This window comes from Bufo bufo, chromosome 11 (genome assembly GCF_905171765.1).
Source record: "Bufo bufo chromosome 11, aBufBuf1.1, whole genome shotgun sequence".
Lineage (NCBI taxonomy): Eukaryota > Metazoa > Chordata > Amphibia > Anura > Bufonidae > Bufo > Bufo bufo.
Genome location: NC_053399.1, coordinates 62,986,218 through 63,011,313, shown reverse-complemented (window position 1 = coordinate 63,011,313; position 25,096 = coordinate 62,986,218). Strand labels below are relative to the sequence as shown.

The following is a 25,096-nucleotide window of genomic DNA, read 5'->3' as shown; positions in this document are numbered from 1 at the left end:
ATGAACTTTATCACAATATGCTAATTTTTTTAGAAGGACCTGTATACTGAACCTTTGTTATACACGGTTCACAGTGGGTTTCACACACTCCTCCTTGACTTGTTCACATACATTTTATACAATAATCAATGTACCCACCTATCTGGAATATTATAATCACGACCATTCCGGCAAAGGCACTTTTCAACATCACAACGTTGATGCCGCACCAAAAGCTCCTGGAAAGCATTTTCTTCTAGTTCCCAAGATGCATCCCTACATATAGGGGGGAAAAATAAATAAAAATCAACTGTTATATGAGGGTACTTTACAACAGGCCCCAGAGTTGTGGCTGTTGGCACTTGAGCAGGGTAGATGGCAACTGTGCATGCATGGCTCCCTTCTGGGTACATCCAGAAGTATAGAGGTGAATGCACGGTCGGCCCTGTCAATCAAGGCAGAGGGGATCGGCCCTGATCTGCTCAAATCTGATGTGTAAATGTATTTGATTTGTACAAATTGATGTGCTCTTCTGTACTACAGATACAAATTATTTTATAGGGCGGATAGCAGGGAATATTCCCATTTGCCTACAAGGAATTTCAAAAATTGAAGCTCACAGACAATAGGCAAGGGTTAAAAAGGACCTTTCACCTTTCCTGACATGCCTGTTTTAATAGCTTCATGCATTCCCCATGTAACAACAATTCTGGAGCCTCTATTCTTCTGGCTCTATGTTGTGCCATTCCTGTGTTATTTCTACTAGAAGTTATGAATGAATTGCTATTAGCGTTCAGTAAGGGTACAGAGGGGAGGTAACCAGTTGGGGGGGTGTACCTGCACAGACTCAGTCTATCCAATCAGTGCTGCCAGACTGTGCAGGTACACACCCCCAACTGGTTACCTCCCCTCTGTACCCTTAGTGAACGCTAATAGCAATTCATTCATAACTTCTAGTAGAAATAATAGAGGAATGTCACAACATAGAACCATAAGAATAGAGGCTCCAGAATTGCTATTACATGGGGAATGTATGAAGCTATTAAAAAACAGGCACATCAGGAGTGGTGACAGGTCCTCTTTAACCCCTTAACGACCCAGGACGAGAATGCTCGTCCTGAATCGCCGGCACTTAGCGCTAGAGGACGAGCATTCTCGTCCTGCGATCCTTCTTTTCCCTCATGTGCGGTCCCGCGATCAGCGGCAGAGATCCGGCTGTTACTGACAGCCGGATCCCTGCTGCATCCACCAGCATCGGTGATGATGCCGATGCTGGTGGATTGACCCCTCATATGCCGCAGTCAGCGCTGACCACGGCATATGGGAGGTTTGCGCTCCCTCACCTCATCCATCGGTCCCCGCGCTGCTGTGGCGGGGACTTGATGGTTGCCATGGCAACCCCAAGCCATGCCAAGGCTTGGGGCATGGCATGTACGGAGGTCTAAGAGGCCCAGAGGCTGGGTCTCCTAGGCAACTGTTAGCGTCCTACAGTGTAAGACACTAACAGTTCAATACAGCACAATACAGATGCATTGAAACAGGGATCAGACCCTGTAATGTTGAAGTCCCAGAGTGGGACAAATAATAAAGTGAAAAAAAAAAAAAAAGTTAATAAAATTAAAGTTTTGCAAAAAAAAAATTAAGTTTCAAGTAAAAAAAAAAAAAAAGCTGCCCTTTTCCAAAAATAAAGTAAAAAAAAAATTGTAAAAAATAGGGAAAAGACAGACATATTAGGTATCGTCGCATCCGTATCGACCAGCTCTATAAACATATCACGACCTAACCCCTCATATGAACACCGCCCGTAAAAAAATAAAATAAAAACTGTGCTAAATAAACAATTTTTTTGTCACCTTACATCACAAAAAGTACAATAGCAAGCGATCAAAAAGTCATACGCCCACCAAAATAGTACCAATCTAACAGTCACTTCATCCTGCAAAAAATGAGCCCCTACCTGAGACAATCGCCCAAAAAATAAAAAAACTATGGCTCAGAATATGGAGACACTAAAACATCATGTTTTTATTTATATTTTTGAAAAAAGCTGTTATTGTGTAAAACCTACATAAATAAAAAAAAAAAGTATATATATATATTAGGTATCGCCGCGTCCGTATCGACCGGCTCTATAAAAATATCACATGACCTAACCCCTTAGGTCAGTGGTCGGCAAAGTGCGGCTCGCGAGCCACAAGCGGCTCTTTAGATCCTTGAAGCTCTTTGGTGCGGGCTGGCGGGTGGCCGGCCGCGCAGCCATATCGCGCCGCTCAAGCTGCTTGCAAAATGTCTGTCATGCGCCTCCTGCCCCATCTGTCTGCTCCTTCCACTTTATGAATGAAGTAGGCAGGCGGGGCAGGAGGCGCATGATGGAGGGTGAGATGTCACGCTGTGCACAGCAGCAGAAGGGCGGGCAGCGGCGGTCTTTCGGCAGAACAAAGGCCATGTGAGGAGTGGTGAAGAGGCCGCCGCTCAGGAGGAGCGAAATGTCCTGCAGCATAAAGGTAGGAGCTGCCCCCGGGGTGTGCACAGCGCCGGGCACTGCACCGGCCCCGCCGCAAGTGTCCCTGCCTCCTCCCTTCCCCCCCACTAATACATTACTTACTGGAGGGCACTTATGGGGGGGGATATCTGTGGATGACGCACTTATGGGGGGGGGGGGGGATATCTGTGGATGACGCACTTATGGGGGGGGGATATCTGTGGATGACGCACTTATGGGGGGATATCTGTGGATGACGCACTTATGGGGGGGGATATCTGTGGATGACGCACTTATGGAGGGGATATCTGTGGATGACGCACTTATGGGAGAATATCTGTGGAGGGCACATATATAGCATCTTATGCTATATATGTGTCATCCACAGATATCCCCCCATAAGTGCGTCATCCACAGATATCCCCCCATAAGTGCGTCATCCACAGATATCCCCCCATAAGTGCGTCATCCACAGATATCCCCCCATAAGTGCGTCATCCACAGATATCCCCCCATAAGTGCGTCATCCACAGATATCCCCCCCCATAAGTGCGTCATCCACATCTGCAGACAAGTTTAATAAAAGTAAAAAATGATAAAGATAAAATGAAATAATAATCAAGATCCAAATAAAAGAAAGTACATATAAAAGTATGTAAAAACACACTCTGGGCTCATGCCCACGAATGTAAGGGCGCCATGCCTGTGCTGCGGGCTGCAAATAGCGGTCCGCAATACACGGACACAGACCATGGGGCAGCTGCATGAGGATCGCGGACCCATTCACTTGAATGGGGTTCGCGATCCGCATCCGACTGCCCGCACCGCAAAAAAGTAGCGCATGCTGAAGTGAATGGGTCCATGATGCGGGCTGCACACGGCGCATGCACTACTTTTTTGCGGTGCGGAGGCACAGCCAGAAGCACCACGGAAGCACACTGTAGCACTCATATCCCGGATCCTGGACCCATTGAAGTGAATGGGTCCTTGATGCGGGCTGCACACGGCCAGTGCCCGTGTATTGCGGACCCGCCGTATGCGGCCTGCAATATGGCAACGGCGGGCACACGGTCGTGTGCATGAGCCCTAATAGTCCTCACTGCTACTGTTGACGCAATATTTTAGGTTTTAAAAATGTGGCTCTCGAAAGAAATTTCAATCGTGGTTTTGGCGATATTTGGCTCATTGCCTTAGGTGAACACAGTTTAAAAAAAAAAAAAAAAAAAAAAAAAAAAGTGTTAAATAAACCATTTTTTGTCACCTTACATCACAAAAAGTGTAATAGCAAGCGATCAAAAAGTCATATGCACCCCAAAATAGTGCCAATCAAACAGTCATCTCATCCCACAAAAAATGAGACCCTACCTAAGATAATCGCCCAAAAACTGAAAAAACGATGGCTCTCAGACTATGGAGACACTAAAATCATTGTGTAAAACTTACATAAATAAAAAAAATTGTATACATATTAGGTATCACCGCATCCGTGACAACCTGCTCTATAAAAATACCATATGATCTAACCCGTCAGATGAATGTTGTAAACAAAAAAAAAAAAACGTGTAATATAGAGCAACCAAAAATCATATGTACCCTAAACTAGTACCAACAAAACTTCCACCCTATCCCGTAGTTTTTAAAATGGGTCACTTTTATGGAGTTTCTACTCCAGGGGTGCATCAGGGGGGCTTCAAATGGGACATGGTGTCAAAAAACCAGTCCAGCAAAATCTGCCTTCCAAAAACCGTATGGCATTCCTTTCCTTCTGCGCCCTGCCGTGTGCCTGTACAGCGGTTTACGACCACATATGGGGTGTTTCTGTAAACTACAGAATTAGGGCCATAAATATTGAGTTTTGTTTGGCTGTTAACCCTTGCTTTGTAACTGGAAAAACAAATATTAAAATAGAAAATCTGCCAAAAAAGTGAAATTTTGAAATTGCATCTCTATTTTCCATTAATTCTTGTGGAACACCTAAAGGGTTAAAGTTTGTAAAATCAGTTTTGAATACCTTGAAGGGTGTAGTTTCTAGAATGGGGTAATTTTTGGTTGGTTTCTATTATGTAAGCTTTACAAAGTGACTTCAGACCTAAACTGGTCCTTAAAAAGTTGGTTTTTGAAAATTTCAGAGAAATTTCAAGATTTACTTCTAAACTTCTAAGCCTTGTAACGTCCCCCAAAAATAAAATGTCATTCCCAAAATTATCCAAACATGAAGTAGACATATGGAAAATGTAAAGTAATAACTATTTTTGTAGGTATTAATATGTATTATAGAAGTAGAGAAATTGAAACTTGGAAATTTGCAAATTGTTCAAATTTTTTGGCAAATTTGGTATTTTTTTTATAAATAAAAAGGATTTTTTTTTTTACTCCATTTTACCAGTGTCATGAAGTACAATATGTGAAGAAAAAACAATCTCAGAATGGCCTGGATAAGTCAAAGCGTTTTAAAGTTATCACCACATAAAGTGACACTGGTCAGATTTGCAAAAAATGGCCTGGTCATGAAGTGAAAATGAGCCCGGTCCTTAAGGGGTTAGGCAAGCTTCTATATTCGCTTAGAGGGCACTCTGCCTGGGTAGAAGATAGGTAGGCCTGAGGCTAGTAGGATCCACAGCATCAGATGTAAACTGCTCAAAAAAATAAAGGGAACACAAAAATAACACATCCTAGATCTGAGTTAAATATTCTTCTGAAATACTTTGTTCTTTACATAGTTGAATGTGCTGACAACAAAATCACACAAAAATTTTAAACGGAAATCAAATTTTTTAACCCATGGAGGTCTGTATTTGGAGCCCCCCTCAAAATTAAAGTGGAAAAACACACTACAGGCCGATCCAACTTTGATGTAATGTCCTTAAAACAAGTCAAAATGAGGCTCAGTAGTGTGTGTGGCCTCCACTTGCCTGTATGACCTCCCTACAACACCTGTGCATGCTCCTGATGAGGTGGCAGACGGTCTCCTGAGAGATCTCCTCCCAGACCTGGACTAAAGCATCTGCCAACTCCTGGACAGTGTGTGGTGCAACGTGACGTTGGTGGATAGAGCGAGACATGATGTCCCAGATGTGCTCAATTGGATTCAGGTCTGGGGAACGGGCGGGCCAGTCCATAGCATCAATGCCTTCGTCTTGCAGGAACTGCTGACACACTTCAGCCACATGAGGTCTAGCATTGTATTGCATTAGGAGGAATTCAGGGCCAACCACACCAGCATATGGTCTCACAAGGGGTCTGAGGATCTAATCTCGGTACCTAATGGCAGTCAGGCTACCTCTGGCGAGCACATGGAGGGCTGTGCGGCCCTCCAAAGAAATGCCACAACACACCATTACTGACCCAATGCCAAACCGGTCATGCTGGAGGATGTTGCAGGCAGCAGAACGTTCTCCACGGCGTCTCCAGACTGTCACGTCTGTCACATGTGCTCAGTGTGAACCTGCTTTCATCTGTGAAGAGCACAGGGCGCCAGTGGCGAATTTGCCAATCTTGGTGTTCTCTGGCAAATGCCAAACGTCCTGCACGGTGTTGGGCTGTAAGCACAACCCCCACCTGTGGACGTCGGGCCCTCATATCACCCTCATGGAGTCTGTTTCTGACCGTTTGAGCAGACACATGCACATTTGTGGCCTGCTGGAGGTCATTTTGCAGGGCTCTGGCAGTGCTCCTCCTGTTCCTCCTTGCACAAAGGCGGAGGTAGCGGTCCTGCTGCTGGGTTGTTGCCCTCCTACGGCCTCCTCCACGTCTCCTGATGTACTGGCCTGTCTCCTGGTAGCGCCTCCATGCTCTGGACACTACGCTGACAGACACAGCAAACCTTCTTGCCACAGCTCGCATTGATGTGCCATCCTGGATAAGCTGCACTACCTGAGCCACTTGTGTGGGTTGTAGACTCCGTCTCATGCTACCACTAGAGTGAAAGCACCGCCAGCATTCAAAAGTGACCAAAACATCAGCCAGGAAGCATAGGAACTGAGAAGTGGTCTGTGATCACCACCTGCAGAACCACTTCTTTATTGGGGGTGTCTTGCTAATTGCCTATAATTTCCACCTGTTGTCTATCCCATTTGCACAACAGCATGTGAAATTGATTGTCACTCAGTGTTGCTTCCTAAGTGGACAGTTTGATTTCACAGAAGTGTGATTGACTTGGAGTTACATTGTGTTGTTGAAGTGTTCCCTTTATTTTTTTGAGCAGTGTATATTATGAACTGTGACTTATGTTTTGGGTAGGCTGGGTGGTAGACCCAGGTCCTGGTAGTGTTGGAAATAACTGTTGTTGGTGATTTCGGGCTCTGCATAAATAAAGAGAACCATTAGATGAACCTTTACAAGTGGAAATAATCATTCTCTATTTAGATGGCCTCCATCATACACAGGATAGTCATCCTACAAAAGGAGATACAATAGCAATATACAGCAAGAATGCAAGTTCTTGGCCAAACAGGAGCATAAAGCTCTACTGTGTCATAAAATAGGCTGTATTTCAAAAACTAACTTTAGAAGAGCAGATTCTAAATGGACAATGTGACTAAAGGCACATTCACAAGTGTTTTGTGGTCTGCAAACCCCAACATGCTTACCGGGCATTTGCACACTGCATCACAGTACAGACTCATTGACTTCAACGGGTCCATGCTCTGCCTCTTGTGGCTAAGTACAGGACATGTCCTATCTTTTGCAGAGTGGCTGCACAAATGAGGAAGCACACGGAAGTCAACGGGTCTGCACCGTGATGCGGAGTGCACACAACTGCTAAGTGTTGTTTGTGGATCGCAAAGCACTTATTGTCGTGTGAATATGGCCTAAAAACTTTACAGTTCCTCAGCACTACCTGTCCTCATTCATGGATGTTCAAGGAAAATCCCAGCAGTCGTGTCTTCAATCAATAGGATATTTATTTCATCAAATTAGAAATGTCCACAATCCTGGACGCGTTGCGGCTAGCATGCCTTCATCAGCAGATACAGGTATACAAAATGACCTAGTTTATATAAAGGGATATACTCCTCCCCTCATGACAACATCTCCCACTCCCACTACCTACCCCACCGGTGAGGGGCCTTATATACCTGGCAATGTATGAGATAGATAGATAGATAGATAGATAGATAGATAGATAGATAGATAGATAGATAGATAGATAGATAGATAGATATATAAAAATGTGTATATGATTTTGAATCATTTTTTTTGTATACATGCGATTGTGAAGTATAATCTGAGACACAGACCCATTTTTTGTGATTTACTAATGGGCGTATTTTCTTTGTTAATTATACACCCCTCCCATCACCTGTGTAGGTAATGGGAGTGGGAGATGTTGTCATGAGGGGAGGAGTATATCCCTTTATATAAACTAGGTCATTTTGTATACCTGTATCTGCTGATGAAGGCATGCTAGCCGCAACGCGTCCAGGATTGTGGACATTTCTAATTTGATGAAATAAATATCCTATTGATTGAAGACACGACTGCTGGGATTTTCCTTGAATATACGTGGATTTCATTCCTATCCCGTGCAACGTGTAAACAGAGTGAGTGCCGACTATTTTTCTTGTGACTCAATCATGGATGGACAGCCTTCCCTGCATACAAGTCAATGCTGGGTACAAAAAATGGACTCTTCTGGTTCAATAAAATAATATAGAAATGTAAAAAATTGTTTTCCGACATTTAAACAATGAAGACCTATCACCAGGTATCACAGCTCATCCCCATTCACTTCTGCGCCTAAGTCATGTGACCGATGAACGCGACATCAAATGGCCTAGGGAAAGCTGCGAAAAGGCTGTAGAGGACAGGTCATCAGTATTTAAGTCTCGCAAAACCCCTTTAAAGAAAATGGCAGACCTTTCTGGAATATGGATTCCCAAGCGTAGCATTTCTTTCTGGAACACGTCTCTATTATTGCATACTGTACATCGGAAGAAAAACAGTCCAGCGCTCAGAGCTTGATACTGCAAGAGAAAAAAAAGAGGAAAAGGGGATAGAACATGAAAAACGATTGCTACACACTATTTTTGGTGTGTTTTTTTAAATTGTACATTTATATTGTAACAGGTGTTTTTCAACTCCAAAGGAGATGCCTAAGGGAAAAATGCCTGAAATAAAATATCTAAAGCATGATGCACTTTGTAAAAAAAAAAATTTGCACCAAACCTTCAAGGCAACCAGAAAAGGCTGTGTGCAACCATCCTTAAAGGGGTTTTCTGGGATTTTAATATTGATGACCTATACTCAGCATAGGTCAATATCAGATGGGTGAAGAGAAAGAGAAAGCCATGCTCCATACGAGCGCTGCCTTCCCTTCATTGCTTGCTTGCCAATGACATTGCGGCGGTGAGCAATTGTATTAACAAGCCGTCCCATTCACTTCTATGGGAGGTCTCATTCCTATTAAAGTGTATACTACAGAGCTGTCTCATAGAAGTGAATAGGATGGCTTGTAATTGCACCTGCTCACCACTGCAATGTCGATGGCGAGCAGGGAAGGGAAAGCTGCTCTAGCACGGATCACGGCCTTCTCTTCAACCAGCTGATCGGCCTGAGGATAGATCATTCATATTCTAGAAAACCCCTTTAAACTAATGAGAAATTAAAAAAAGAAAATACTTTGAGGTAGGAGATCCACTTAGACAAGAAAACTGAAAATACCTGTAAGCAGTCTCTGTGGTACCAGGAGGTTTTGCAACAAGGTCCTCGTATTACGTGGTAAGAAGGAACATGGTCAATATTCTCCAGGCATATTGTGCAAAGAGAAGACTCGTTACTCTGTGAACAGAGAGGTTTCTGCACAGGTCGATGCTCCCAGCAGTAAGAACTACAACAGATCAAGAAATTGCCAAGGATCAGCAGATTGCAGCATCAGTATCTCCCAAAACAAGGATGTCTCACTTGCACAACTACTAATCATAGTAATGACTATTTCTATGAGAAAGGAGCTTTCGACAGACAGGAGAGGCCAAGATTTCCAGATAGTTTTCATTGTGAAAAGTTATGTATTTCAACAAGTTGCATATATTCTTGATTCCAACTGTACTCAACAAATAGTATATTGCAGATAACCATGTAAAAATTGGATTTTTGTACTTACCGTGAAATCCCTTTCTCGTTCAATTCACTTAGGGACACAGCACCATGGGTATATGCCCAGCTACCACTAGGAGGAGACACTAGATATAAAAAGGTTGGCTCCGCCCAGGTGGGCTATACCCTCTCCACAGCACTAGGCTAATCTGTTTGTACTAATAGCAGTAGGAGAGAGAAACCAAAGTAAAGAACCAACATGTCCTGGACCAGAGAAGGAAACGAGAACAGCAGCCAGGTGACAGGAAAATAAGTGGTGGGATCTGTGTCCCCCAATTAAATTGAACGAGAAAAGGATTTTACGGTAAGTACAAAAATCCAATTTTCTCGTTAATGTCATTGGGGGACACAGCACCATGGGACGTCCCAAAGCAGTCCCCGAGGGCGGGAAGGAAATGTCATGCAAAAAGTTGGATCCACAGATGCTGGAAAACCCTGTGACCCAACCGGACCAGGAGAGGCCATGGCACGAAAGGGTTCCAAAGTAAAAAAATATAGGAGACCGTCAGGATTCCAAGGACAAGTGCCTGGGAAAAGAGCCCAAGAAGGAACAAGGGGAAACACCCGGTTCCTCCGAAGGTGGGATAGGGAGCAAGGCAGATGTCCTGAGCAAGAACCAAGAGTTGAACAACTGTGCACTAAAGAGCCCGAGGAAGGATCTGGAAGAACCAGGGTTCCTCCTGAAGAAACAGGAGAGTAGCACAGCAACATCTGCTGGTAACGACCTAGCGCTCTGCATATGGAAGGATGCTCCAGGGGGCGAATCCATAAGAGGACAGACCCAAGAAAATTAGACTATGAGGGTACCTGGCAGGAGGAAAAATGCCTGGAAAAAGGACGGAGCAGTCCTTAACCAAGGAGAAAAACTTTCTGGAAACAAGCTAAAAAGACCCTGTGGACCGCCCCTTGGCAAAAAGAAGGCGCTTCTATAAGGCCTGGAAGCAAAGGATCCTGACCAGAAAGAGGACCCAGCAAGGAAAAAACTCACTTGTCTCAGACCAAAAACATGGCCTGTCTGTGGCCAACCTACTGTAAAGGCCAGGGTAGAGAGGAACTATGGGAAGGGAGCGAGGCTCCTTCCGCAGCAAGGCATGTGGGCAAAGAGAAACACCCTATGAAAAGGTGGAAACCCCATCCTGCTAGAGAAAGCAGCCAACACCTGGGGGAGGAGGGGGTCTTGGGTAATGGCCAGGAGAAGGGAACGTAAAGACCTGCTTCCCATAAAAAAAGAGACTAGGATCGAGTCTCCGAAAAACTAATAAAATATCGCTGTGAAATGTAACACCAGAGATATTCCTGGCCACATGAAGTCTCAGGGAAAAGGGAAACAGTAGCAGGCTCTGGTAATACAAGCGGAGACACACGTCTGAGAAATATTGGAGTAGAAGGGAGAGGACTCCAAACAGCCTAAGGAGGAACAGTTCTCAAAACGAGGGAAGTTCCATCCCGAAAGTGACCAATACGATCCAAATTGCAAACCGTAGCATTAAAGGGGTTCTGCACTTTGTTTAAACTGATTATCTATCCTCTGGATAGATCATCAGCTTCTGGTTGGCGGAGGTCCTACACCCGGGACCTCTAACGATCAGCTGTTTGAGAAGGCAGCAGCGCGGCGGCCTTCTCACTTGACCTGGGTAGAGAGGAAGAGCCTATGGGGACCCAGGAGGGAAAAGAACCATACCGGGCCCAAAGGAGCAGCTGTCATACAGAGCATGTGCGGTCAGATGCCACGAGTAGATTCCCCAGAGGTAACCAGCCAGCTAGATGGTCTAAGAATCATTGAGGCAGGGACTCCAAGCAAGATTACCCAGACAGAGGCTCAAGTAGGGTCCACAGAGGGACCACATGAGGACAATAATAGCCAGATTATCAAGGGAAAAATGAAATGTATCCACCATAGGGAAAAAAAACATCGGCCATGTTTAACCAAACATCCCAAGTGTAGTGGCTAGCATACTGTATAACACTGCTCCGGTTTGTGAAAGTACAGCAGCCTGGATTTAGTAAAAGAAAGGCCAGACATCCATATGTCAGAAGAGGATGCAGAATTCGCCAGGGGAAGCCGGTAGAGACTACACTGACATGTAGAAACCAGCTACCAGCAGAGCACATGAAACCCCCAAGGAAGTACTACAGGACCATATCCGATACCAGGGCGAGCAGCGGAAAGTCCCACCCACCAAGTAGGTGTATAGTGCTTGCTAGTCCTGTCACAGCCATATCAGCGAGGACGTCCAGCGTTGACCCGAAAACTGAAGTCGTGGCTGGTGCTCACAATGCTTCGTATCCCTGCAGGATAGAGCATTCAGTGGAGATTCAGGAACTCTGCCAGGACTGGACCACGTAACTCTGAAAACAAAGCAGATCGGCAGTAACAACAACGCGAGTACTCCATCATGAAAAGGGGTAATGCGGCGGTGCGGAATACAGTAGTACTTTATAGGCTTGGAAATCTAGCATGACAGCCAACAACCTGCGCACGCGAGGGGAGTCTGGTGCGCGACAAGTAATAAAGTAAAAATCATGCCTAGTACAGGGGCAATGAGAAGACTTGGAGGTACTACACCGGGTGTCAGATCTTAAGAGGCCAGCCATATACTGGATCAAAGAATTGCAACTCTACTCCGCCCCAAAAAGAGGCAAGAACATATGGTTACCAGGTACATACTACAACCACCATGTCCTGTCGGAAACAGTGCCTTGAGATAGAACAAGTACACCACCAAGGACGATGGTAATGGGTGCCAGATGCATACTAGAACCAGAAAAGGGTGATGAATACAGCGTCTGGCGATGGTACCATCACTCCGCATGAAGAGGGGCCCCATGATTGCCTAGCACACATTAGAGCCAGGAAAATACACCCAGTAATGCAGGAGCAGTATGGACCACAGATTGTACCAATAGGGCACAGCACTTGGAGATACTACAAATACTCCGCCTGAATGGGAGTAATCTGGCTGCATTGTGCGCGCGATAATGAGAGTGGAGACATGGCTACAGCATCTGGAAATGGCATAGGTACTGCGCTTGATAAAGGAGTAGAATGACTGCGTGCTGCACACTAGAACCAGACAGGTGTAATGGCGAGTAAAACGGCTGTGTAATGCAGACCAAACACCAGACAGGTGTAAAGGCTATAGCATCTGGAGATGGTACAGGTACTCTACCCAATAAGGGAGTAATACATTGTGTAGTGCAGACTAAAAACCAGAGAGATGGAATGGCTACAACATCTGAAGATGGTACAGGTACTCTACTGAAGAAGGAAGCAAGGTGATTGCATGGTCCACACTAGAGCCGGACAGGTGCCATGGCTACAGCAACTGAACATGGCATGTATACTTTGCCTGTGGTGCACACTAGAACCGAACAGGTGTAATGGTATTTCACCTAATAAAGGAGTAATATGGTGAACCAGGGCTCCCACTGTAATATGTTGCGTGGTGCACGCTAGCCCCAGGATGGTGTATTGGCTACAGCGTCTGGAGAAGTAATACAGTGGCCTGGAACACTCTCCGACTATAAGAGTGTGTTGAATATAGCCCCTGGAATAGAGAAGTTACTCCAGCTGAAAAGGAGATACCTTGGACCAAGGAAATTCTGCTGGATACAGCATTTGGCAGTGGCACCAGTACTGTGAAGGGGAAGGCGTACGTACCTGGGACACCACATAGGTGTGCTGGCGTGCTAAACATGGTGATGGGTAAAGCACCATGTACTGGAGAGGCGTCAAGCTGACTTACCTGTGTAGATAATATCCTGTGCAGCCAGGGGATTGCCATCTGAAAATCCACTAGAGAGGATACCAACCCTGGAGAGGAGAGATTCCTCAGTGGACATTTGTCTTTGACCACCCAGAGAGATTCTGTATGGTGGAAGACCGCCTGATGCTCTGTTCCGAGTCAGAATTAGTACAGAGGTGTCCCCAGAGGAGGCTGAAGATGCGGCAGGGAAGAATACGTCAACAGCCTCAGACCTGTTCTGGGGGTGACCCGAGGATGCGGAGGATGAGCGGGACATAGTTGTGACAACCCAAGGTCGTTTGCGGGACCTGGTGTCTGAATGTGAGCGTGGAGGAGTCCCTGGGAGGGGCAGAGACGGCCGCAATTTGGGCAGGCAAGCGGTCCAGTGACTCCACCATGGATTGGGAGAGTCGGACAAGGTTCCCTATGGCTTGGGACAGGGAAGAGGCCCATTCAGGAGGGACCAACACAGAAGGGGTGGTCAGGGAGACATGAAGGGCTTGGGAGCAAGGTACTGCGCACAAACAGGGAAGGCTGACCGCATGGCAACTTTATATAGCAACGGGTGCATGTAAAATACATGGCAACCAGGAGAGTCCCCTCGGGAGGAGGCTATGGGGGCGGATAGGGAGCCTGAAAAAATAAAAAAACACCCAGGTGCGGTGTCCCCGAAGAGGTGCTGCAGCAGCTGCAGAAGTGTGCAAGTATGTTTGTTGGCAAGATGGAGGCTCTTTCTTCTTGAAAAAGAGGAAACCTCCCCCCACAGGGTTAAATCCCCCGCTTGGCTGGGATAGGAGGGGAAGAGACCCCCCTCCCATAAGCCGAGAGGAGTGGCGAGGGGCCAAGAAAAAGCCCGGGAAGCGAGAGGGGGGCCTCGATTAATGAGGTGGCCGGAAAAGGTGTACCATTGGCGGACTAGAACTGCGGGAGACCTGGGGACCTCCGGAATGAAAAAAATAAATAAAACGGGTGAGGGGGGACTCCTGAAGGAGGAGCGACACTCAGGGAGGGTAAAAACGGGGCAAAAGGAGCACCAAGGGTCAGAGGACAGGCCGGGGAAGATGCGGCCTAGTCTCGGCAGAAGCCGGGGACTAAAGTAGCGGAAAAGGCCGGGAGAGTCATGGGTGGCCAGGGAGGTGAAGGATACCCAAGGGAGGGAAGAAAAGGGGGAAAGGAGGGACCTAAACAGGCCCCCCAAGTAAAATGAATCCCATCCCTTGGCCAGAAAGGGGGGTTTAACTCGTGGGACCTCTTGGGGCAGGGATGCAGGGGAGAATACTTACCATCCGACGTCTTCAGGCGCTGCAGGGTCACCCCTTCGGCAAGCTCAACACTTACGTGGGATTGCCGGCATGCCACTGCGGATGCAGTAATGGGGGACTGGGTGACCGACGTAGGTACTTCAAGTACGCGCCCACATGGGGTGCAACTAAAGTGGTAATCCACGATGGAGCCCCATCCTGCAGCAGGCCGAGACCTGCAGAAGAAAGGAAAAAATAAAATAAAAATGAAAAGCAGCAAGACCTGCAAAAAACAGAGCAGGTCATGTCTGCCTCCTACAGACATCAGACTAAAACTGATTAGCCGAGTGGCTGTGGCGGGGGTATAGGCCACCTGGGCGGAGCCAACCTTTTTGATATCTAGTGTGGCCTCCTAGTGGTAGCTGGGCATATACCAATGGTGCTGTGTCCCCCAATGACATTAACGAGAAAGGCAATATTCCAATCAGGTAATTCTTATTTAATGGATTTAAAAGGGTTTTCTGAGATTATCTGATCAGTGGGGGTCCGAAACCTAGGACAAGTTTTTTGAGAAGGCACCGGTGCTCCTGTGAGCGCTGAGGCATTCTTGCAACTTACCAAGTACAGCTCTGTACATTGCATAGGGGCTGTGCTTGGTATCACTGCTCAGCCCCATTCACTTGTATGAGGGTGAGCTTCGCCTAGGCCAGGGGTAGGCAACCTCCGGCTCCCAGCTGTTGTGAAACTACAATTCCCAGCATGCTCCATTCATTTCTATGAGAGTTCTTAGAAGAGCAGAGCAAGTATGCATACTGGGAGTTGTAGTTTCACAACAGCTGGGAGCCGGAGGTTGCCTACCTCTGGCCTAGGCCATGTGACTGATGAACGTGTTGTCATTGGCCTAGAAAGGCTGTGGCACTACTGCGAGCACAGCTACCTTGTCAGACAGTTGATCGGTGGGGGGTCCCGTGTGTCAGACCCCTACCGATCAGATAATAATGATCCAAAGGATAGGTCATCAGTATTCAAATCTCAGAAAACCCCTTTAAATCTAAGGGTTTTATTACCATATTTTGAGTCAGGAAGGAATTTCTCTCCTAAGATGAGGAAAATGCCTTCTGCATCGGGAGTTTGTTTTTAGCCTTCCTCTGGGTCAACACAGAGAATGGTTAGAAGTCCAAAAAACAAAACCTATTATAGTTACTTGTCAAAGGGCTTCTGTTACCCCACTAAACTGATATTTTTATTTTTGTGTACTTATAATCCCTATCATGCGATATTGCTATACCTTATGTTATTAATAATTTTCGTTCAGTAGATTTTGCAAAAAACTTACTTTTATGATATGCTAATTACCTTACTACCAGCAAGTAGGGCGTCTACTTGCTGGTAGCAGCCGCAGAAAACCACCCCCTCGTCCTGTTGATAGACAGGGCCAGCCGCGATCTCCTCCTCCGGCCAGCCCTGTCAGCATTTCAAAAATCGCACGCCTGTGTTGATTCGGCGCAGGCGCTCTGAGATAAGGAGGCTCGGCTCCTCAGCACTCCCTCAGTGCGCCTGCGCCGATGACGTCACCGGAGCAGGCGCACTGAGGGAGTGCTGAGGAGTAAGTTTTTTGCAAAATCTACTGAACTAAAATTATTAATAACATAAGGTATAGCAATATCGCATGATAGGGATTATAAGTACACAAAAAAAATATATATCAGTTTAGTGGGGTGACAGAAGCCCTTTAAATCCCCAATGCTTTAGTGGTCCCTGAAATCTACATTTACATCCCTGCAGCAATGATATGCCATACACTCATTTGACCACTGAAACCAGTCACTGGCCTCAGTGGTCTCGTGCCCCACAAGTTATCATGTAGGGCACAAGAAGTTTATGAATATATTGCTAACTGGATGTTATCAGCTGGGATTGTGTCCCTGCACAGTCTCCAATAATAATATTATCTGGTGCCTACTTTGATTCGATGGTGATATAATGTTCATAAATATAATTATTATTGGTAGAACGTTTTTTGTATTAAATATTTATTCTTCTAATGCCCCCTTGATCATTGGTGGTATCAGTGGAAATAAAGCGCTGGCCAATCAGGCAAATACTTACCTCATAGGAGGATCCAGCGACATCACAGCTCTCTCCTCCCTCTTCTCTGCGACGCCGGCTGTCTGTGACATATTCAGCGCAGGCGCACTGAGGAAGCCGGCAGCCGAGCATCCTTCACTCACAGGACTGGGCAGGCGTGAGAATTCGTCGAATACTGAACAGGACTGGGCAGGCGTGAGAATTCGCCGGCAGGAGGAGACCAATGCTAGCCTGGCCCTGTCAATCAAGTTCACATGGGCGTTGAAAGAGGTGGGCAAACGGAGCCCCTAGGAGCAGGTGCACATCGCTAATGTCAGCCAGTTTAATATGGTTAATTCTGATGACAGAAACCCTTTAAGGGCAACTCCTCTGTCCACCCCCTGACAAGGGCTAGATATCACATCTGGCAAAACTAAACATGTAATTCTTCCTTTGTGATTTATGTCCTGTAATGTCCTTGTGGACTCCTTTATGTAGGGGCGACCACACAGGAAGTTAATAAAAGAATTACACAACACAAGTCTAAAATTCAGAATTCTTCTACCGAATTACTAGTTCCAAAACACTTTATTAAAGGGATTGTCCTGGTTCAGTCCTTCACCCAATCAGCCCCTCTGAGATGAATTGTGCAGGGCAAGGGCTTTTTCAGCAGATCCAGTGACGTACCGGGTCTCACCATAGGAATGCTAGGTGGAGGCTTACGCCTAGCAGTGAGCCTGGTGACGTCACTGGCACTAATGGGCAGGCTTTAGCGCTGCCCTAGCCTGTGAAAAGGCTTAGATGAATTTTTAGAGCTAAACAAAATTAACACTACCCACTAAATGGGTAAAATTCTGGATTTTTACTCCCCCTTCCCCTAATTCAGATCCTTATGCCTCCCTTGGCTGAACTTGAATTGAACTCTTTTCACCCATATCAACTATAACTAAATCAGACAGTGCAGAGACATGCCCCTTTGCCAAGGGGAATGGTAACAGCCAGTTGTTCAAGGCCACATACACCTTTGGTGCCAATTTTTTTTTGTTGTTTTGCATTGTACTCATTTTGAACTAAAAATCATGATTTTAATTGATCTTTATTAAAAATGATGAGCTGTTTTCCCTGCACAGTTTTGAGTTTATCTACTAGCAGGATCTGTATTTTCTCTCATCAGGCAGGAATCTGACGGGCTCCTTATCTCCGACCTTATAAACACTCATTACAGCTCAGTTCTTATTTAAGCCCCATTCTCATCAGTAGAATAAGTGTTTATGACCTTTCAGTAATTAACTAAGGGTTATTAGATGACTGGCACAAAGTGAAAGTACTAGTCACACAGCTAGAAAAACAGTTATTCTTTGTGACAGAACGGCTCAATATTTTTATTAAAGACCAATTTAAAAAAATAAAATAAAATTTTTAGCCCAAAAGGAGTAAAATGCAAACATAAAAAATTGTCCATATACAGTACATGTATGACATTCACTACATAGGAAACTGACTGCTTCAAATCACCATATTCAGGATCAATGGGGGATCTACCCTCAGTCACAATGAAAAAGACAAAATGCCCATACTGCTTTAAATATTCTCAGGACCATAACCTTACTAATGTTCTCATTTGTTTTATTTCTGGTTATAATCCAAATTCATTTTCCAAAGGAAAAAACTGAACAACAAAGAATTATGTTAGTTACTGGTTTATGATAAAACAAGCGAAAATTACCTGAAGATGTCCATAAATTGGAAGATACACTGCTTTTCTGACCCACAAGGAAAGTGATAACCACGTTTACATCGAGGAAACACACAGCCAATGGATGCTCCATTGCCTTTACAAACACAGCACTTCTGGAAATGGGAGCAAAATGTGTATTATTTGGTGTGTAGTAAGAAAATGATCTTAATCAATAAACATAAAGGAACATGTTTCTTCCATTTTGGCACCCAAACCATTCACACTGGCATTCTGTAAAGATAGTCGTTCCTCGTTTGAAATACCTCAGCAGTCCTACAATGAATTCTAAGTGATCTGTGATCACTGGGCGTTTCAACCTGAGGCAGAGTAAGGAAAAGGCCACATGGAGCAGCCATGCAGCAGCTCAGAAGCAGCCGCTGCAGCAATATTTAAGGAACTGAAAAATGTATTGCTTTCAAATTGTACATTAACCCCTTCAGTACCGAGCAACTTTTCACCTTAAAGCGCAGGCTGATTTTTCCAAATCTGACATGTCAATTTATGTGGCAATAACTTCGGAACGCTTTTACTTATCCAAGCCATTCTGAGACTGTTTTCTCATGACACATTGTACTTCATGACAGTGCTAAATTTGAGTTTATATATTTCACATTTATTTATTCCCCATATGTCTGCTTTATGTTGGCATCATTTTGTAAATTTCATTTTATTTTTTTAAGGACGTTAGAAAGCGTAGGCCTCTTTCACACGAGCGTGACGGATTGACTTCGGATGCGTTCAGTGAAACTCCCAACATTTTGCAAACAAGTTCAGTCAGTTTTGTCTGCGATTGCGTTCAGTTTTTTTCAGCGCGGGTGCTAAAAAACGGAAGGTTTACAAACATCATCTCTTAGCAACCATCAGTGAAAAATGCATTGCATCCTCAAGCAAGTGTGGATGCAATGCATGTTTGTAAACCAACTTCTATGGGGCAAGGGCTGCGTCAAAAAACGCAGAATATAGAACGTGCTGAGTTTCACGCAACGCAGAACTGATGCGTGAAAAAAACGCTCATGTACACAGACCCGTTGAAATGAATGGGTCAGGATTCAGTGCGGGTGCTATGCGTTCACGTCACGCATTGCACCCATGCGGAAAACCTATGTGTGTGAAAGGTGCCTTAGAAATTTAGAAGCCATTCTTCAAATTTTCTGAAGGAAAGGAGCGCCATATGGATTTTGGAGGCCAATTTTGCTAGAATGGTTTTTAGGCACCATTTTGTATCTGAAGAGACCCTGACGTACGCCTACAGTGGAAACCGTCAAAAAGTGACCCTATTTTGGAAACTAAAAGAATATATTAAGGGGGTACTGACCACTTTGACCCCCTAAGCGTTTTACAGAATTTGGAAACACTTGGCTGTGAAAATGAAAAGTTTCATTTCTTCCAAGAAAATGTTGCTTTAGCCCCAAATTTTTCATTTTCACAAGGTGTAACAGGAGAAAAAGCACCCCATAATTTATTAACCATTTTCTCCTGAATACGACAACACCCCATATGTGGTGGTAAACTGCTGTGGGGGCTCATAGTAGGATTCAGAAGGGAAGGAGCGCCATATAGCTTTTTCAGCACAGATTTTGATGAATTGGTTTACGGGTGCCATTGGTTTTTATTTTTTTAAGTGATTGTCTTATGTGGGGGCTCATTTTTTGCAGGGTGAGGTGATGTTTCCATTGGTACCATTTTGTGAGGCAAGGAGAAAAAAAAATGGCTGTTTTGGCAATTTTTTTTTTTTTTTTTTTTTACACAGCATTTACCTGAAGGGGCATATAATGTGATATTTGTATAGAGCAGGTGGTTATGGACGCGGCGATACTCAATATGTCTATCATTTTTGTTTTTGCTAAGTTTTACACAGTGAAAGCCTTTTTGAAAATCTTGTTTGTGTTGCCAAGACTTTTTGATCACTTGATATTACACTATTCAAGGTAACCAGAAAATGGCTATTTTGGCACCGTTTTTATTTATTTTTTACGGCGTTCACCTTACAGGGTGGATCATGTGGTATTTTTATAGAGCCGGTCCATACAGACACGGCGATACCTAATATGTCTACTTTTTCCCTTTTTTTAGAATTTTTTTTAACTTCATTGTGAGAAAAGGAAGTTATAGTTTTTTTTTACTTGAAACTTAAATTTTTTTGTAAAACTTTATTATTTCTTTTTCAACTTTATTTCTCTTTCGCCTATGACAGCACCCCTGGAGAGACCGCCTCCTCCTCCAGACAGGAAACAGGAACCAAATCCACCTTTTAAAAGAGGGATCCTCCCCTCTACCTCCAGTTCTGTTTCCTGTCTTAAAAGACAGGAGATAATCAGATTCGCTGTATACAGTTGTTCTAGAGCTGCCGGGGCCGCGGGCAATTGAGGAGGTGAGGAGGGTTACCCCGGGCGGCACAAGTCTCCATGGGGAGCCGCTGCTAAAGTCTGGGCTCCAGTTTCTGTCCCTCACCTTTCTGCGCCTGGGGGGGGGGGGGGGGGGGGGGGGGGGGGTTTGAGCTCGGACTCCTGCGAACCTCTGTGACCGTGTTTGCATGTTTGGCCGCAGGCCCGCGTGTGTCTGTATCTACTTCCGGGTTCAATCGGTGGGAGGAAGCAGACGCTGCAGACCAAAAGCGGAGGGAGCAGGCAGCGCGCACCGAGGAGAAAAAGCCCAGCCAGCTCACTGCCATGCCGACTGAAGAGCTGGCAGTTTACCATTCAGGCTGGTTGTGCTGTGTGAAAGAATGGAGTAGGTTCAGCGCACGTTTTTCGTTCCTTCCTCGGTTAAACGGAAATATCCATTTGACGAAGAAGTCTCCGCCCCCTGGGATACCGTCCCAAAGCTAGATGCTCCTGTGGCTAAGATGTCCAGGAAGAATGCCCTCCCCTTTGAAGATATGGGTTCCTTTAAAGGGACACTGACAGGCCCAATAAGCATATGGCATATAGCTATATATATGCAGGCATAGGGCTTCTAATGTGTGTTAAAAACATAAGTATAACCCCTGTCCAACTTAAAAAAAATACAGGTTATCAAACATGATTTTGCTGATGTAATCGCTCTTCTTTCTGCCCAAGGGGCGGCATTTCAGCTCCACATGGGCGCAATCACGCTCCCCAACCGCCGTTTTCAAGCACCGCCCAGCTCATCAATATTCACTTCGCTGGGCGGCTTCTGCTGTCCCCGACGTTCCGAGATCTTTCTATTGGGCATGCGCGGGATCTCGGAACGTCGGCGACAGCAGAAGCCGCCCAGCGAAGTGAATATTGATGAGCTGGGCGGTGCTTGAAAATGGCGGTTGGGGCGCGTGTGTGCGCCCATGTGGAGCTGAAACACCGGCCCTTGGGCAGAAAGAAGAGCGATTACATCAGGTTATCAAACATGATTTTGCTGTATTTATAAGGTGGACAGGGGTTATACTTATATGTTTTTAACACACATTAGAAGACCTATGCCTGCATATATATAGCTAAATATGCTTATTGGGCCTGTCAATGTCCCTTTAAGGACCCAATGGACAGAAGGGCAGAGGTTAATTTAAAGAAAAACTGGGAGGCCTCTGCAGCAGCTTTTAAACCTGCCATTGTTGCTAGATTTCTTGGGTGATGCCTCTGCAGACTCTAAGATTCTCCGCTAGGGCTTCGACCCTATCCAACTCTGCCCGTAGGGCTATTTGGTTAAAGGGCTGGAATGGGGACGCTTCCTCTAAGGCAAAGCTTTGCGCTGTCCTGTGTCAGGGTGAGTTTTTGTTAGGCCCCGTCCTTGACAACCTTCTAGAAAAGGCCTCCAACAAAAAAAAAAAGGCTTTCCCTCTGCTAGTCAAGCCCCCAGGAGGTCTTTCCATCCTAGATTTAATAAAGAAGGATTTAAAGGAAAGGAGAGAGCAAAGCAGTTTTCTGATGTCACTAGAAAAAATAAGTGTTTCTTTTTTCCGGGCCAGATGCCTCAAAGAAACAGTCCCAATGACGCCAGGCCCCCTATCGGAGGTAGTCTGTCTCTGTTTGCCCATCGGCGGCAGGAGATCTCCGACAGCACTTGGATAAACTCGGTAATAAGGAAAGGCCTAAGGTAAAACTTTCAAAGATTTCCAGAGGGGAGATTTGTGGTCACAGATTACCAGTAAGATCCCACAAAGCAGTCAGCTATCATTGCAGAAGTGTTTTCGCTAATAGAAAAGAGAGTGTTGATAAAGAATCCAAAGCAGCAGGTGACAGAAGGATTTTACTCTACCCTGTTTCTCGTCAAGAAAACAAATGGCTAGTTTCAGACCATAATAAACATAAAATGCTCAAACCAGTATCTGGTGCACGAAAGGTTTCGTATGGGGTCCATCAGGTCAGCAGTAAGCAATCTTTCCCCAAACTGCTTTATGGCCACAGTGGACCTGAGGGATGCATATTACCGTGTCCCAATCCATCCCAGCCATCAGATCTTTCTGAGAGTAGCAGTCCAATTAGGGAAGGAAGTTTTACATCTTCAGTTTCAGGCCTTACCCTTTGGGCTTTCGCAGGCTCCGAGGGTGTTCACGAAGATTGTTTTAGAAATGATGGCCCACATGAGGGAGAAAGATATAGTCAATATACCTTACCTGGACGACTTTCTTCTTGTGTCTCAGTCAGATCAGGCTCATTAGAGACAGATTGCCTGTTTGAGGGAAGTTCTAGAAAAGCTAGGATGGGAGATAACTCTAGAAAACTCCAGTTTACGTCCAAGCTAGAGGTGCAGAGCTTCCTAGGGATGATTTTAGACTCCAGATCCCAGAAGTATCTGTTGCCCCTTTAGAAGGCCTTACTAAACAAGTCCAGGGTCCAACGGATTCACTCGCGCCCGTCTGTCACCCTAAGCAAAGCGAAGTCTCTGTGTTGGGTCTCATGACGGCTGCGATTCCCGGGGTAGAATGGGCCCAATATCTTTCAAGAGTTCTCCAGCTTCAGATTCTACACAAATCAGACATATGTATTCTCTCTATGGATTCGGAGATCTCTCTATCACCTCGGACTCTGAGCTCCTTGAGGTGGTGAATGGATTTAGAGAATATACAGAGAGGAGTTCCGTGGATCAGAGAAGCGGTTCTTCCTTTGACTACGGGTGAGAGTCCATCCGGTTGGGGAGCCCATGTGGAGTCCCTTCTGTTGCAGGGAAGCTGGGACAGCAGAGCTTTATCCCAGTCTCACGATTTCAGGGAGTTCAATGTGATCAGGTTAGCCCTGGTACAGAGTCTTCCCGTTATCAGGGGCAGAAATGTAAAGATCTACTCGGACAACACGACAGCTGTAGCCTATATCAATCGGCAGGGAGGTACAAGGGCTCAGGGCCTCATGTCTCTCACCCATCAGATATTCAGTCTGGCAGAAGCTTCTCTATCATCTCTTTCTGCGGTGCATCTAAAGGGCTCGGACAATGTGAAAGCTGACTTCCTCAGTAGTCATCATCTAAGCCAGGGAGACTGGTCCCTAGATCAAAAGGTTTTCAACCAGGTCACAGCATTATGGGGGATTCCGGAGATAGATCTCTTTGCCACCAGATCAAACAGAAAGGTAGAGGTTTTCTATTCCCTATCTCCGGGGGAGTATCTGAGAGCAGTGGACGCATTGGCTCAATCTTGGAGGCAGGGCCTTCTCCCCCTAAAAACGTTACTGAGAGTTCTCAAAGATCAGAGAGGAGGAAGCCACTATAATAGTTATAGCCGCCTTCTGGCCGAGAAGAGTTTGGTTCTCCTGGCTCCGCAGGATGTTAATAGCAACCCCATGGGTGCTTCCGGAGTATCAGGAGCTTCTGTCTCAGGGTCCAATCTTTCACCCAGAAGTAAGTAATCTACATCTGACTGCTTGGCTCTTGATAGGGAGATTTTAAAAAGAAAAGGTCTTTCTAAAGAGGTAGTTAACACTCTTTTTGCCAGTGGAAAGAGGGTTACTTCTGGAGATCTGAGCGTTTGGAAGGCCTTCTTCAGATTCGCCAATAGACCTGTGGATGTGTTAGAGTTTCTTGACATTCCGCTCATGCTAGAATTCTTACAGGAAGGTTGGAAGAAAAAACTCAGGCCTAGAACTTTAAACGGTCCAGATATCTGCTTTAAGTGCCTTATTTGAGTTTAGACTAGCAGAACATCCCTGGATCAAGAGGTTTATTACAGCTGTGTCCAAGTTATCCCCGGTCTCTAAAGTTAATACCCCTCCTTGGGATTTAAACTTGGTCCTCTCTGCGCTCTCTTCTGACCCCTTTGAGCCGATTGATAATATCTCCCCAAAAGCCTGCTTTCCTGCTTGCTATAACCTCGGCTAGAAGGGTTAGTTAGATCACTGTGCTCTCTGCTGATCCCCCCTATTTGGTTATCTTAGAGGATCGGGTTGTGATTTCTCCTTTTTTTACCAAAAGTCTCTTCTCATTTTTACCGTTCTCAGGAGATAGTGTTACCTTCCTACTGTGCCTCCCCTGAGAATGAGAGTTCCATTGCCTAGACCAGGGGTACTTAAGAACTTTTTGTAAAACTCCACATACCAGAGTCTGCTGTAGGATGAAGGTCTGAGCTGCAAAACAAAAAAAATATATAAAGAAGGACAACACCATTGACGTGTAGCGCTGCCTATTTTTTTTTACAATAATCCACACCTCCAAGCCCACCTAATCTCCTTTCTGCCAACCAAACAGTAAGAATGTAATTTCAGTGCCCCCTAACAATAATGATGCCCCTTAGACAGTATGATATCAGTGCTCCACAGAGTATGATACCCCTAAGTGCACCCTCACAGCAGGGTGATCCCTTGGT

At 45.4% G+C, this 25,096-nt stretch overlaps 1 protein-coding gene across 4 annotated transcripts in view; it reads right to left on the bottom strand.

Moving 5' to 3' along the window:
* Positions 1-25,096, bottom strand: part of G2E3 (G2/M-phase specific E3 ubiquitin protein ligase) — a 64,657-nt gene that overhangs the window by 21,681 nt on the left and 17,880 nt on the right. For all 4 annotated transcript variants that reach the window (XR_005774722.1, XM_040411179.1, XM_040411180.1 and 1 more), the window contains exons 5-8: positions 18,337-18,461; positions 9,125-9,290; positions 8,321-8,427; positions 139-255 (exon numbers count right to left, since the gene is read on the bottom strand). Coding sequence is in view for 3 of the 4 variants with exons in the window: in XM_040411179.1 (XP_040267113.1) it covers positions 139-255; positions 8,321-8,427; positions 9,125-9,290; positions 18,337-18,461 (515 nt within the window). In the remaining variant the exon portion in view is untranslated. The remainder of the gene's footprint in view (positions 1-138; positions 256-8,320; positions 8,428-9,124; positions 9,291-18,336; positions 18,462-25,096) is intronic.